We start from the raw sequence: 16,773 nt of genomic DNA on the forward strand, positions 1-16,773 counted from the left end.
GTCTATATAAGCATCATAACTTGTGTTGTAGTCTTCGCTTGCTACAAGTCGCCCTTCATCAGTCGTCACAAGGTTTCCGTCTACGTGCATGAAGTCCCCTCCAACACCACACAGAAACTGCCCGTGTGGATGGGTGTTCAGTTCAACTGAATCCCAAGCAGATTTTACAATTTGCGTCGCGTCCAGTGCTGTTGTTTCAAGAGATGCCAACAGCTTCTGAACGAGGCATTTTGTTTTGCGCATTTGATGACTCCCTGATCAAGTTAACTAATGGGGGAAAACCGACCATGTCAGTGCGATGTGCTGCACATTGGTCAACATACAGCGAAATCTTCCTGTTCTGAGCATCCATCACATGTAAATATTGCTCAGATATATTGCAGTTGTTAGCCAGGCATTTGCATTGCAAGGAAAGGTCTACACATTTTTTAACCCTATGCGGGTGAATGTGGCAAATTAAAACTCACTGAACACTAGCTATAAACTTGCACACAAATTGGATGTACACCATCGCAGAGGTGCATAGGATATTATAGAGTTGGTTGTTTTTTTTTTTTTTTTTTTTTTTTTGCGGCAGCATGTTAATGCATAAAAGGCGTAAGAATCATTCAACAATTAAGTTATTATGCCCTTATATCAGATAGTGTCTGAGATGACCCTGTCTTTGATTCTACAACTTCTAGTTGGAGGTGTTGCCTGTTTCCTTTTTTTTTTTTTTTTTTTTTTTTCCTGAATTACTGTTTCCTGGTGAATTATGTCAAAATTTTGGTGTCAAAAAATGGTGAAAAGTGCTCTGTGGGCTTTGTCGCCACAAAAAATTGTGTGTATCATCTGTTAAGGGTCCCAGCTCAGGGTTATGAGTGAAGACATGAACGGTGCCTACAGCGGAGAAGATGGAGATGGTGGAAGAAGCAGCCCTGGACTCGGTGATAAATAAGAGTACAGTATAAAGAAGCCAGTGGCTTTGGGCAGAAGAGGATCTTTAGGAGGGCTGATGGTCCCTGTATAGAGGTTACTGAAATACCATTACTCAATGGTTTACTCAGTGGAGAAGACGGGCTTTGGTACAGCGAGTAAAGCGGAAGAGAAAATGCCAGACAGACTGACTATGGAGGTGCTGCTCATTTTTTCTCGAGTCCGGCAGTCCGTTGCAGTTTTGGTGTTTGACACCACACATCTCGTGCATTTGTGTTGTGAATGATTCTGAAATCATAGGGCCGATTGCAGAAACGATGACTAGTACAACATCTACCTAAACAACGTCTTCCATTGCATAAACAATGTTCCTTCGATGTTTAACTAGACAATGCTTAAAGTTTCAATATTGGTTTGAAAATGGAGATAGAAGTATCTTTGCTTTCACAACCAATGAAATTCATCGGTGCGCACGCCGAATGCTACACATAACTCAAATATGGCTAAGTATGAGTATGACTTGCTCACAAGTAAGAGTATCGCGACACGCCACTGTATTGTTACCAGTGAGTGTAATCTACTCATAAATACGGTAGCTTCGATGAAAGGAAGATGAAACAGTAGTAATGTGTAACCGAGTGTGTTGTACGGGCATCATCGGCAGCCTTGAAGATTGTTTTCCATAGTTTCCCTATTTTTTACATGAGACAAATACTAGTGCTGTTATTATGGCCGTGGATCTTCTTCCCCAGTCCTCTTTAAACAATAATCACCACCACTTGCCTTTTCCTATCTGATAGTTGCCGAAAACTTATACGAAAATATATATATAAAAAACCCATACAACCTACTCTTTAGTTTTCACTATTATATGTATTTACTTGGCAGTAAATATAAGTGAATCTCTCCTGGTTGATGTATGTGACAGCCCTCTGACGATCGGGACACGTAACTCTGGATATGTATGTACTCGAAGTGACATATAATTCCATAGAAATTACCCCATGTATATAATAAAATATATCGGTTTCCAATAATTGTATTCAAATTGACAATTACCGGACTGTCCCTTTGGCACTCTCAAGAAACAAGTCTCTCGTAAAGCAAAACCTTATTTTAAGTTTATCTCCCCGTGCATGTCAAACGAATTGCTGCGATTTAGCAGCGGGCGACCCACACTAACCTTTCTGCCCGGAATCGTCTCAACATGAAAATACAAATTACATATTTCATGGTACATAACCTCTGATTGTGATTCACTCCTCTCATTTGAGGTTAAACAGTGCTCTCGGCAGTGTTGAAACATGACCGGTTGAACATCGGTTTTAGGCGGTGTCTAAGTGTTAAATAACGTCTCTGCAATGCGGCAACCATACTTAGGCATTGTTTAACCATAGACATCGTCTAAATATTGTTTCTGCAATCGGCCCATGGTGTATGGGTCACTTCCTGGCAAGCTGCGATCCACCTTAAACAAATCCATGCGAGTGGCACTTTCACCAGCTGTCACTTTCCCCTCCAAGTCCAGCAGCAATGGGATAAAGATGGTGCAGGTAGGTTCTTGGGTGAAACTGGAAGCCTGGCAGCAGGTGTGTATGGTCATCTTTCTCAGAATTGTGACCACTTGGGAATTTGGACCTGCACCTGTGTTTGGGCAGGCCTATTCAGGATCACTGCTTCCCACCCCAAATGGACAAGGCCCTAGAAAAAGTGGGCTAAACATCGAATGCCACATTTTTGTCCGGAGTGACAGGCCTGCCCACAGGCTTTCTAGATTGAATATTGACTGAAAAAAGATCATCCAGCTGAGGCGAAGTTCAGGATATACCATGGAGAGTGGAGAGCGTTGTATTCATGGTGTTGAATTTGCCATCCCAACTGCAATTAGTGAGACAGCTAGGGGACTTCAATGCTATTGTCGGGAAGGATAATCTGTTATGGGAAACTGTGATGAGCAAACACGGACTCGGTATTTGCAATGCCAACAGATTGCTGCTTGTCGGTCTATGTATTGAACATGAACTTTTCATTACACAGTTTCGCCTACCTAATCGCTCCAAGACCACATGGATGCAGTCTTTAGTTGGTACGTTGGAGATTGAGATCATTGTGGAGATTAACATCTTCATCAGCATCTGATGTAGAAGCATAAGCAGAGATGAGTCATTCATAAGTCTCACTAATTGCAGTTGGGATGGCACATTCAACACCATGAATACAACACTCTCCACCCTCCATGGATGCATGGATGCGCTCTAAGCATCATTACATCCTTGATTATATCATCACTCGACAGTGTGATAAGAAGGATGTCCTTATCACCAGGACAGCTAGAAGTATCGATGATTGCTGGATGGATCACAAGCTACTATTCTCTCGACTTAGGATCAGTCTTCGCCATAAACCACCCAGGCATTTTCGAGCCCCGTCCAGGCAGAAATATGATGCATCTAAACTTGGGGATAGTCCCACTGCCATGAATTTCCACAACATGATCTGACATCCAGGCAAATGCTCCAGTTGACACAAAAAACATAGAACAGGAATGGGCGACATTGCGGAAAGTAATCACAGAATCAGCTGAGAAAACCATTGGTTTTAAGAAAAAGGTAAGGCAAGGCTGGTTTGATGACAACAAAGAAATTTTGTGTGTCATCAATGCTAAATGAGAAGCCCGTGTATCCCTTCTTCAAGATCCATCCTCAGGCTCAAAGAAAATGCACTTTCTCCAACTCAACCGTAAATGTCAGAGGCAAATAAGGGAGATAAAGAACAACTGGGTGACAGCAGAAAACTCAACCACTGCAAAGTATTTCTGATGCCCAAGACCTGTGTAACTTCTGTGCAGGAATAAAAGAGTTATATGGCCAACTCGCTCCTCCTCCGGGACACTGAAAGCTGCTGATGATGCTACCACTATTACTGTCAGTCAAGAAATCCTAGGGCATTGGAAAGAACATTTCTCCACCCTTCTCAATCGGAGTTCAAATGCAGCTGAAGACTTTCTTTCTCAAGGATGTGCCTCGACATCCCCTACAACCATAGACGGCTCTCCCACCAACATTCAAGAAATTTAACTGAAACCTGGCAAGGCTCCTGGCCCAGATAACATTCCTCTGGAATTGATTCAAAGCAGAGGCCTGCCTCTATAAAGACCAGACTTCATATGCTTATACTCTTAATCTGGCAAACCTGAGAAATACCTCATGACCTTAAAAATGCTACTAGTTATATCTTCCAAAAAGGTGTTTGTTCAGGGTATATTATTGTTGCTAGAATTTTGCTCAATCGGCTGCAAATTATTTCATTTGTTTGGAAAGACTGGAGATACTAGCTGTAGTTACAGTAAAATGTTACTATAACTATTTGCGTGCTCTTTCATTTTCAGGCGTGAACGTCAGTGAAAATATTTAACCTAATTAACCTGTTTCTTGTTTGCTTCTAGTGCTCTGGCGATCGCGGAGGCTCCCAAGGAGGCCTACCCGGACGAAGAGAGCTTGTCGGGCAGCATGCTCAGCCTGGCCCACAGCAACAGTTCGACGTCGTTCCCTCCAGGCAGTCTTTAGCCCTCGCCGTAGTCGCATAGTGTGTTCGATGGAGGGGGCTGCGTCGTACCCCCCTCCCGCCCGCGTCGTTCCGCTTTTTTTTTACCTCTGCTGCCCACCAGTCCTTGGGCCCTTTCTCCTTCATCACAGTGAACATTCGTTCCTCTAGCGACCCAGAGTAAAAACTGGCATTAATTTTACTCCTTGTTTCCCCGAAGATTGTTGATGAAGGAACTAGAGCTCTTGTTAGAGAAGTCTGGGCTGTTATGGTGAACATAATATCCCACAATTATCTAACAACTTCCCATCACCAGAAAGTTTGATGGGAAGAAACCTGTCTTCCAGTTTCTGATATTCCACCAAGTTTTGTGATCTAAGTAAACAGAGTGACAGTGTTCTGTTGATCTAATACATCAATACTGTGAACATCATCATCCATTCATTATTTTGAAATACCTGTAGAACACACTCTTCGGTGAGATCCTTTAGGGTAAGGCTCGTGTATTGGGAGTAGAATTATTGCCAGCTTGCCCTTGTCGATCATATGCTGTTAGTGATGAACGTTCTTTATTACTTTTATTTTTTTAAAGAATATTATTTATTTGTTGCTTTGTTGTGTCTTGTATTCTCCGCTCCTCCATGTTTTATACCAAATGCCCGTTGCTATGTACATATTATATATATATTATATATATTCCCAACCCCACCCGATTGATAGCATCCCCCAAATAATCTTTATTCCTAGCTTCTTCTTTAACTGCTAAACGTAGGTCTATTTTTGAAACGCTCAATCACATTTTTGTGGAACTCCATCCGTTCCATACGGCCTCAGTGTGACGGACGTCTGGGTGGACATTCTCGACACGGGCTTGTGTAGTTCCTGTTCAGTTTTGTCGTCTGGGACATGGAGAATCATTTGGCCAATGTTGCTTATACTAGTCATGTGTTATATAGACCACTCCATCAACCCAAGAGACTGAGTGAATGACACAGTATCGACTGGCACTGTACTTAGGGGAAATTCCTACATGAAGGAAATTGAAAATCCAACATTTACAGACCGCAGTAAATGTCTCTGAATGCTCTGAAGGTGACAGAATAGTTGTGCTTGTGTGTGTTGATTTTTAATTTCCTTAGTTGTGAAGGAATTTAAAAATACATTTTTGTCTCTAATTACAGCTCAGTAGTAAAAAGTAGATCTCCGAAGGATAGCGGTCGTCAAATCAACTACCCATAATTGACTTTTTTTTTTAATGTAAAAATTAATTCAATTTTGAAGTTGTGAAAGTTCTGGAGGATGTGTCACTCGTGTCTTTGAATGTCTGTCGCTGCCGTCCGAGGTTGATCACTGCTATATATAAATATATAAATAAGTAAATAATATACATAAAGACACTTTGAAGATGCGTTTTATAAAGCTTCTTAGTTTATCCATACTTAAAGCTATTTATTTCTTGATTTTGGAAAGAATCTACTGTGTTATAATGTAGAAACTTTTTCATACGACACCAAATGAAGTACCCTGCATCTCTAACCCAACGTGTCTTTGTCTCTCTTCTCTATAAGAATGTTGTGTTGTTTATTTTGATCTTATTGTGATGGTAGAGAGAGCTTTATGTTGTTCTAGTTCAGTATTAATATGGCCCATACTGTCACCTCATTGTCCAGTCCAGAGTGAATGTAAATTGTTTTTACAAGCAGTGGCACTTTTCTTTGCAGAGGAGTGCTACCTCCATACCGCTTGTTATTTAACTGTGCACGCTGATACATATCGCTGAAAACTGTGAAATAGAAGATTTTATGTTCATCCGTGTTTACAAGTGGTCACCAGCTGCTCTCAGTTTTTTTCTTTTTGAATCCCTATTTGAATATTTGTTGGTATTCATATTCCATATTTCTGCTTTTGTTCTTTTTTGAAGGTTCGTACAAGCCATGTTTATCTGAAGAATTCTGTACGAGTCTGTGGTGTTGCTACTACATCTGGCCTTGAATGAGCCGTCACAGTGACTGGTCTGGTGTAGCTTGTACCATGTCTCTTCTGGTGTACGTTATGAAGCCATTTATTTCTGTATTTGTATCGGAACATTGCAGCATAATGAAACACATTACATTATATATTTACTAAGGTAAAGTTTTTATGTACAGAGAAAAAATAATAGAAATCCAAAGAATGACACTGAGCTAGTTGCAAAGTGCTGGTTACAGGAGTAAGATGTACATATTATAGTAATTGTTATTGCCTAGGTATCCCAATTTCTGCAAATTTCCTGAGCATCATCGCAGGTTGTCTACACTTGCGAGCCAGAGGTTGTAACCACACAGACAGAAACTCCTTTAAGGTTTTAGGATTGCATCTGCTGAATGTAGAGAGGGTGTTCATTTGGCCTCTTGGCACACTGTAACTTCCATTCTAATCAAAGGTGCAGATGTTTGTCAATTGATGTTGGTCTGAGGAGATTGCCATTTTGATTTTAAGATCACTTGCTTCATGTTGAGTGCAGATTGACCCTCATTGCCTTCAACATTGCGGCATTTAAAGTGGCAAAACCTCTCACTGTTTGGGAATGTTATTCTGAAAGCTCTTTTCCTTACCCTGAAGCAGAATTTGATGCAAACACACTGTCCACATTCACTGAGAGCACGCAGTTGTGAATGTAATGCACACAAACTACAGAGCAGGAAGTTCAGTCTGGAAGGTAAATGACTAGACCTCGTATTCTTCATATTGTACCGTAGCTAATAGCCCAAATCCATGTACCGTCGGTCACCATGTTCTATATTACTATGTTCTCGTTTACCAAAAGTTCAGAATCCCCATAACTAGAGTATTTTTTAAGTCGCATTAAAATTTGTTACATTAAACTCGCCATGAGACCATGTAAAAGGCACATCATTAACATCAGGACTACTTCTTTCCCTACTTCGTCATTCCTCCTACTTTCTAAAACTTCCCCAGCATCCCCTCATCACTTCACCACAATTGAAATTAGCATCCAAATTAAATTCTTCCGAGAATGAAATAATTTTATCAGGGCGCTTACTATGGTCGCACACGGAAGCCATGGTGCGGAGCAGTGTGTTGGTGTTTCAGGTAACAGATAAAAGTATTTATTACACAGTCATTTATCTATAAACAAAGAAACTATGTAGTTGGGCCGATGGCCTAGATGTTAGGCCCCTTTAAACAATCATCACCAGCATCACTAGGTAATTGAAAACGTTGCAGCAGCATACAAGCATGTTTCAAGTAAATAAAGTTAACTCAATCACAACAGTGAAACAGTTTAATGTGAAGAAGCTTTGTGGAACACTATTCCGCTATAAGACCGATGGCAGATAATGAGGTATGAATATGGTTATATCAAACTGTGCTTCTTTCATACAGATGTATGGCCCACTCAGGCTTTAAGACCTGACATTGAGGAAACAACTCCCAGGCTGCTGTTATGGTAACAGCAAGTAAAAGTGAACTCGGAAGCAGGAGATAAAATCTTTATTTCATTGGAATATGTCTGTGAAGTTTAGAGAATAGGTCTCCAGACTTGAATATTGTGTTTCTTATTAGATCCAAAATTTGTTCTGTATATATTTTAACAACATGACTGCTGTTTAGCAGAACTTGTTCAAAAACAATACCAATGACCACTTAAGTACTGTTATGTCCCACTAGCGATGAGAGAGGAAGACTGGACGATGAGGTGAAAGTTACTGCTCAGGCTATAACGGACCACTCTTTTTGCCAATTGCTGTCAAACAAAGTGCCTCTCTAAACTACAAATGGCTTTTAGTGAGTGGTACAAAGAAATGTGTCCTTGAGCCTGAAGCAGCTGGGCCATTGTTACTTCTCTTGGGTTTCTCGACTTCCAATCTAGAGGGAAACTTGAGGTAAAGTTTGCTTGTTGTATGTTCACAAGACTTCAGGTGACATCAGGAACTACTGTTAATACTGATTTTACAAAACCAAACCAACAATAGGTTGAGAAAAAATAGGTATTATAAACTAACTTGCAAAAAAATAAAACTTTGTAATATGGTGAAGAAAACAGAAAATTACCAAAAAAACTTGAGGAAGCTGATGAAACCTTTTTTTATCGTAAACAATAGACTACAAATGTATTAATGTATAACTATCTTATAAATATATTATGAGGAAGTAGTGTGAATGATTATACAAATTTGTTTCTTTCTTTGTTTTCCTTTTTTCCCATCGTTTATAAAAAGGAAGGCAGACGAGAGTGATTTGAACAGATGATTGCAGTTCTTTTGTTTGTACATTTTGTGTAATAATATTGATAATTGCAAAAAGATATAAATCATCTAAAACTGAGCTGTTTTTGTTTGTCTTGTATCCCCTCCATTCCTTAACTCCAAAAATACCTGTTTACACCTGTAAATTTACAAATGAAGGGTCGGGGGGGAAAAAACCAGGTAAGCCACTTTTTCATCGAAATTGAGATATTGTTACAGCCCGCTTCAGAGTGATCATGCGCATCTATTGAGTGGTCGGAAATGGAAAAAAATCAGGCGAGTCGGGAGAAATTAACACTCAAAGTTTCGCTGTTAGGGGAAAGAACTAGGGAAGTCTAGCACAAAAGTTGCTTTTCCTCAAGTTGTACAAATATTGACTCTCCTGCTTTTTTTCCCTGACCCTTCCAATAAAAATATTTATAAAATCCTTGTCTGTTAGATGGAACAAAGTCTATACATGTTTCAGCCTATTCTCAAGGCCATCTTCAGTAGCAGAACAGTTATTACATAACACAAACAAATTTAAAATCTTGAAGTGAAATGACAGTGATCATGATTAATGAATTTAAAACTTATTGCGGTACAAAGAGAGTTGATTTGTATTGGTAACAAGGATTTTGTAAAGTGACAACCGTCAATACCGAATGAGATTTATAACTTGCAACACCTGTAAATTGACAAATAATTTAGTTCAGTTAAGCCAAGGAACCTGAGCTGCTTCAAGGGCTTTTATAACCCCTTGAGTTTCTGTGTTCAGCATGCTACTCCTCGGAATTGTTACAAAACACTTTGTGTTCAACTTAATTTAGGTGCTGCATGTTGTTTAACACTGCAGTGGTCGCGCGTTCTACTATTGTAGAACAGGTCAATATCTTTTCCAGCCCTGAGTGGTTGGCAACACCTGTGGCCTTGACGGTCAATATACCTTCCCCCCCACACCCTTCCACGTACCCAAGTGCAGTTTCGCGCGTCTAGCTGTCACGTACTCAGCTTAAGCTGAACAACAATGTAGTGTTCTACTATTGTAGATCACGCGACCACTCGCGTACCATTTGTGTTTCGTAGTTCTCACGTGTAGTTTTTTCTCTCCATGTCCTTTTTGACAATTGAGTGATTATATAAAATTGAAAATGTCGGAACATGGCAGGGAGCAAGTGCGAATGTGGTTGGAGGAGGCTGAAAGTGATAATGAAAGTGTGCTCGGCATTCAGGATGAAGACGAACTAGAGAAGGATTTTGTAGAAGAAACTGAAGAACACAGTGATACGGAGGACACACCAGTACCAATAGTAGAAGAAGAGGATGAAGAACCCGTGCCAATACAGCCCGCTGTTGGAGCAATACATACAGACGCAAGATCTATGTTTAGCATGGAGTGGACATTTCAGATAAAATAAGTAGACATTTTGATGTGTCCAGGAATTCCCGCAGGTGGCCGCTAACAGACTTTTTTCATGTTATGAATGTTGCGGGTGTGAACGCTATCAACATTTACAAAGCCAACAAGAACGATGCAAATATAAGTCGTAGGCAATTTTCTGAATGATTTGGCATTTAATTGATGGAACCTGCAATAAGATGCTCCTCAAAGTAGCATTACAAAGAAAGGTTTATTTTTAAATTTTGGATATCTTTGGACCTTTTAGTTGTATTAAGTAAAAATAATGCTGATATGACTTAAAAAACACTTATCGTGTAATTTTGTTTAATTATATGTGATAAAAAGAAAAAGTTATAATTCATAATATATAATTCATCATATATTTTACACACCCAAGTCCAAAATAATTGGTAAAGTTATTTTAACAAGTTTACAATAGTAGAACGCACGACCATTCACGTAATGCTACGAGGCGCGACCACTGCAGTGTTAAAGACACCCAACATCCAGGTCCTTGGCCTCTTAATTTAGTTCTTCCTCCATTCACTAAAAGGCTTCAGCAGGAATCTTCAGTCTTACCAGTTTACTCCCATGTCAGCTGCATCCCTAATTTTTGACCAAAATATTTACCCCGGGTAAGAGCCACACATCCATTTCACGGGCTTGTTAGCAAATGTATGTTGTGGGAAAAACTAACCGCTAAACAGCTTCATTCAAACTAAAAGTTGTGATATTTGCAGAAGAAAATTCAATCAGTAACAGGTTGCGAGTTTTCTGTTCGCAAAAAAAAAAAAAAGTTAGGAATAGGAGAAAGCAGCAAGCGGAATTAAAAAGCACTATTTCATCCAGGCATACTTTTCCTGGCCCAGAACGTTGCAAGTTCCCAGGTGTTCAGGAAGTAATACTGGAACGGGAGAGTTACCCAAACCCGTACTGTATGTGAGAAGGGAGAACTACTGGCAACTAAAGTTACATGTTGACAATTGCTGCTCTTGTTGCGGTGTTTCCCACAGGGGAAATTGCACATTCCCACAATATTCATGGAAACTTTTTCAAGGCAAGTCACAGTTGGGTGACTATTTATGCAGCATAATAACTGTTCATTGCATCAGAAAACATTTGTGCCAAAAACTGCTTAAAGACTGCACCAATAAGTTAAGAGTTCCACAAATATGTGATCAGGTTAGGGCAGCAGAACTTGTACCACCTCTCACAGATCAGCAATGGTTACCAAACCCTCTGTACACTACTGTATGTGAGAACAGAGAACTACTGGCAACAAAAAGTTACATGTTGGCAATTGCTGCTGATACCCGTAAACTACTTTGGTTCGTTATATGTAAAGGCAGGGCATCATCATCTAGGTATTCTGCCTTATGGCAGGTCTTGTCATGGGATGAACCTTTTCCACTGTTGCCTATCCTGCGCCAAGTTTTTCATGTCCGAATATTTATTTCCTTGGATTTTGTCCAACATTTGACATTTTTTCCTTTCTCTTCCTCGTTTGCCTTTCACCATTCCTTCTATTCCCTCTTTCAGTAAACAGTCCCTCCTCAAACAATGTCCGATCCAGTTCATTTTTCTCCTTCTAATGATTTGCAACATACTTAGTTCTTCTCCAACTCTTCGTTATACCTCCTCATTCCTTACCCGGTCTTCCCATTTCACTCGTTCTATTCTCCTCCATACCCACATCTCTAGTGCCTCCAATCTTCTCTCATCCTTCTTTCTCAATGTCCAAGTCTCTGTGCCATACAACGCTCTGCTCCAAATATAACACTTAGCAAGTCTTTTCCTCAAATCTTTGTTTAGTGGTCCACAAAGTAATTTTGATTTTTTCTTAAAGTCTTCTTTTGCTATGGCAATTATTTTCTTAATTTTTGTCGTGCAATGCATATCATCTCTGATCATACTTCCCAAATACTTTAAGTTACTGACTTGCTCTATTTCTTCTCCCCCTATACTAATATGACAACTTCTACCTTTTCCTCCAATTATCATACTTTTGGTCTTCTTATTAATTCTCATTCCATATTCTTCTAGTTTCATGTTGAGTTTATCTAACATTTGTATCATTTCACGTTCGCTTTCTCCCAACACAACCATATCATCTGCAAATCTTATACATTCTACCCTTGTACCTCCAACACAAACTCCACTTTTTCCATTAAAACTTTCATTGATTATTTCTTCGAGATAGATGTTGAACAGTATCGGTGATAAAAAGCAGCCCTGTCTTACACCTCTTCCTAATTCAATTTCTTCACTCATCTCCTATTCTCACTCTTGCTCTCTGGTTTAAATACAAATTCTTTATTAGCCTTCTATCCCTCTAATCAACTCCATGTTTCTTCAGGATTGTCATCAGTTTGTCCCATCTGACAGTCAAAAGCCTTCTCAAGGTCAATAAATTCAGCATAAACCTTCCTGTTTTTCTCTATGTACCTCTCTCCTGAAACCAAACTGTTCTTCACCTATAAAGTTATTCAGCTTTCCATATATCCTTCTGTTGAGCGTCCACAGTAAGACTTTGGCTGTGTGTGAAATTAGACTCAATGTCCTATGTTCTTAACATTTTTTGCTGTTTTTTTTTTTCTTTTCCAAAGGGATTATTGTAAGATGATTTCACTGAAGTCCTTTGGCCATTTTCCTGTCATGTATATTTGATTACATAATCCAATCAACTCCTTTCTTCATTTGTTATTTAATGCTTTTAACAGTTCAACAGGAATCTCATCTATTCCCACTGCTTTTCTATTTTTCATTTCGTTCAGTGATGTTTCGATCTCTCTTCTCAGTATGGTTTCCCCTTTAACTATATCTTCCTCGTCTAATTCAAGTTGTTCTTCATTTGGTCAATTGTCCCGATCATATCGCCATTCTATGTATTCTTCCCATCTTTTCATTATTTCTTGGGATTCATATATCATTGTGCTATCTGTAGCCTCTATTTCCTTATTGCTGTTGTTCCTTCTCTTTCCTTTGAATACTATACTTGTTGCTTCTTTGTACATCAAGGGCCGTTTTCCCCAAATGAGTTTAAACCAGGTTTATTTTAATCTGGTTTAAGTCTTGAGTTTAAACTAACATTCATTTTCTCCATATTGGTTTAAACTTTGTATCAAGTTTAAACTTGGTTCAAAGTTAAACCTTCTATATTGTTGGTTTAAACTGCTGTTTATATTCAACCTTCTTGACATTTTATTAACGTATCTGTGATTTTCCTAGTAGCCTAGAAGGGTTAGTTTTGACTACCAGTACTGCAGCACTTTACTAGAAAACATACTAAAAAACAGGGACCACAGACCTTAAACTGCAGTCTCCTTATAATATTATATACTGTAAAATACTGTTGGTGGTATGAATACTGTAATGTGAAGCATAAAAATATTCCTACATAAGTCGTGTAATACGTCCGCTCTTCATGCGGTGCCTGGTGGGTGTGGTCGCTAAATCATTAGGTCAGCATCGTCCGAATCCGTGACTAGACGGTTTGAATCCAGTTTGTCGAAAATATTTTTACCATCAGAATGTTGACCGGCACGGTAGGAGAGGCGGTGGTATACAATTTCTAATCGCTACCGGTAGATTATATACTTATAGGATCAGGAAAACCATAAAGTGTTTCGTGCTTGCTAGTAAACTTGTAATAGAATAAATTATGGTTAAGAATGTTTCATCGTAACTATTGCCAGCATACCAGCAATAGAAATATTAATGCTATAGGGAGAAGAGGATTATGCATACAGTACGGCATATCGCAAACTTGGTTATGTTATAAACAAATATGGAATCAAGTAATACATCTCCAAATAATACATCCTCAGTGGTCTGTCTGCTGGATCCAAGGTTTGTGAGATTGATCCCGGCCGAGGGCGATGCATTTTAATAGGAGATAGATCCCGAGCATGCTTGGAATTTGTTTACTTGAAATTCACATAAATGTTGATCTTCTGAAGAAAGGAATACCGTAGGTCTATTGCTGAAAGACCAGGATTTTAATATTTCAATGTTCCCGTGTATTCCGTAAGACAATACAGACATCAAAAGACACGTATTAGGCCCACGGTACTTGTTTATGGTAAAGCATGACAGAGAAAAATAAGATGCCGGTATAAAAGTGCGTTCCAAGAAATTGTAATAAACTTCATTGTTAGGTTCCGTATTGAGTTGAGACTATGCTTAAAGTAAATACAAAATTTTAATATTCCACCTTCTCAATACTAAAAAATCATTTGATGTTTTTACAAAAACATTACAATGATATTAAAAGGTACTAGTTTCGGTCCGCTGTGGACCATCATCAGCCTAGCCAAATTACAACAGTAAAAGACATAGTGATAAAAATAGTGTGGAGAAATGAGAGAGGATCTAGAAGGATGGGATGGTGGTGGAATGACAAAAGTGAAAAACCGTATTGGCGAATAATGATAAAAGTAACAGAAGTGTTCACAATGACAAGTAAAATCTTGTGAAGTCACGTAAAAACTCTTGATGAAATAGTCTTTGGTTAGCAGTTACTCCTGTGTTGCACGATTGACATATATAACTACGTATATGCGTCTAGAAAGTTGTAGATGTAAGTTCCACTTTTGCGTAGAGGGAAGAATTGTCCGATGAGACCAGCGACAAGATTAAAAATTGACAAAGTTGAACCTGTTCTATGGTGGAATGAAAGGCTTTCTGTGTTAATTCCCATCATCAAAAGTAACTTACACGAAAACAGTCATTTGAGTAAATTGGAAATTCAAGATTTCATTTCATTACATTGTTGAAATTAGTCGTAAATAACAACTTTTTTACGTTTAATGGTACCATCTATCAACAAAACGGTCTGGCAATGGGTTCACCTGCATCAGGCATTCTCGCAGAAATCTATCTGGACTTTCTCGAGAATACTAAAATCGACAATATTCTCCTTTGGGCTAGGTACGTCGCCGATGTCCTAGTAGTTATCAACGAGAACTTGGAAGATGCTCACACCACACTTCAAACACTTAATAACATCGATCCGCATATTAAATTCACACTGGAGTCGGAAGTAGATCAAAAAATCAATTTTCTGGATCTTACGATCACTAGACAACAGGAATCTTTAACCTACAAGATCTACAGAAAGCCCACCCAATCGGCCGTCACAATCCGACAAGATTCAGCTCACCCCCTCCCCCATAAAAAAGCAACATATAACAGTCTTGTACATAGAGCATTCAACGTTCCTATGAATAAAAAAGATCTTCATACCGAATTGAATACTATCCGCTACATTGCCAGATTCAATGGCTTCAATAGCCATTTCATAGAAAACATCATTAACAAACATAAATTTCGCCCCAAGACCACACTTAAAAAAGAACCGCCTAAACATGATTCTTTTTCCATCTTCACTTACGTCAATGGAATTCACAAGATCACCAATGTTTTAAAGAAAAAAGGGTATGAAAATAGCCTTTAAAACCAACAACAACAACAACACACAAATCTTACATAACACACCACAGGCGTCTACAGGATTAAATGTAATACATGCTCTAATATTTCTTATGTGGGGCAAACCGGCCGGAGCTTCAACATTAGATATTTAGAACATTTCAATGCAGTCAGATACAACAAATTTTCAGCTATCGGCCAACATATGGTCGACTATAACCACAAATTCACGAATATTGAAACAGACATGGACATTCTCAAAATAGCTAAGAAAGGACCTCTACTCAATATAATAGAGAACTTTTACATTCATTTAGATCAATACTTTAATGCCAACTATAACCTTTGAGAAACCCAATATTTTATTTGACCTTTTCATTACTTATTACAGAAAAAACAAATCGGTCGTTCAAAATTCTTTCTCTAAGTTAATTAAGGGTCCCCCGACAATACAAACACCATCACTTCCTCTCCCGTCCACCCCGCCTTGAACCTTTCCCATCCCTCCCACCCCCCACTACTTACGTCATTCCTCCCCTCCGTATTCACCTACCCCTTTCCTGCTGATCTACTCCGCGCTATGCTCACTCCGTAAGTTGCATTCAATACAGCAAGTTTGTTCCACGCAGCGCAAGGTGAGTCATCGTTTATATTTTCCGGTGCCTCGCTTGTTCTCTATCCGATTACCCGCGTTAATACTATCTTCTTTCCCCAGGTTCATTGAGGTCCCGATTGAACTGAGACTACTTCTGTTTAACACAGAAAGCCTTTCATTCCACCATAGAACAGGTTCAACTTTGTCAATTTTTAATCTTGTGCTGGTCTCATCGGACAATTCTTCCCTCTACGCAAAAGTGGAACTTACATCTACAACTTTCTAGACGCATATACGTAGTTATATATGTCAATCGTGCAACACAGGAGTAACTGCTAACCAAAGACTATTTCATCAAGAGTTTTTACGTGACTTCACAAGATTTTACTTGTCATTGTGAACACTTCTGTTACTTTTATCATTATTCGCAAATACAGTTTTTCACTTTTATCTGTCATTCCACCACCATCCCATCCTTCTAGATCCTCTCTCATTTCTCCACACTATTTTTATCACTATGTCTTTTACTGTTGTAATTTGGCTAGGCTGATGATGGTCCACAGCGGACCGAAACTAGTACCTTTTAATATCATTGTAATGTTTTTGTAAAAACATCAAATGATTTTTTAGTATTGAGAAGGTGGAATATTAAAAATTTG

General features: G+C 39.0%; 1 protein-coding gene across 3 annotated transcripts in view; it reads left to right on the plus strand.

Moving 5' to 3' along the window:
* Window positions 1-8,787, plus strand: part of Tao (Serine/threonine-protein kinase Tao) — a 549,291-nt gene extending 540,504 nt beyond the window's left edge. For all 3 annotated transcript variants that reach the window (XM_067158891.2, XM_067158894.2, XM_067158892.2), the window contains exon 16: window positions 4,361-8,787. In XM_067158891.2, the coding sequence (XP_067014992.1) occupies window positions 4,361-4,481 (121 nt within the window). In that variant the 3' untranslated portion in view covers window positions 4,482-8,787. The remainder of the gene's footprint in view (window positions 1-4,360) is intronic.
* Window positions 8,788-16,773: the final 7,986 nt, after the last annotated feature.

Source organism: Anabrus simplex, chromosome X, assembly GCF_040414725.1.
Source record: "Anabrus simplex isolate iqAnaSimp1 chromosome X, ASM4041472v1, whole genome shotgun sequence".
Lineage (NCBI taxonomy): Eukaryota > Metazoa > Arthropoda > Insecta > Orthoptera > Tettigoniidae > Anabrus > Anabrus simplex.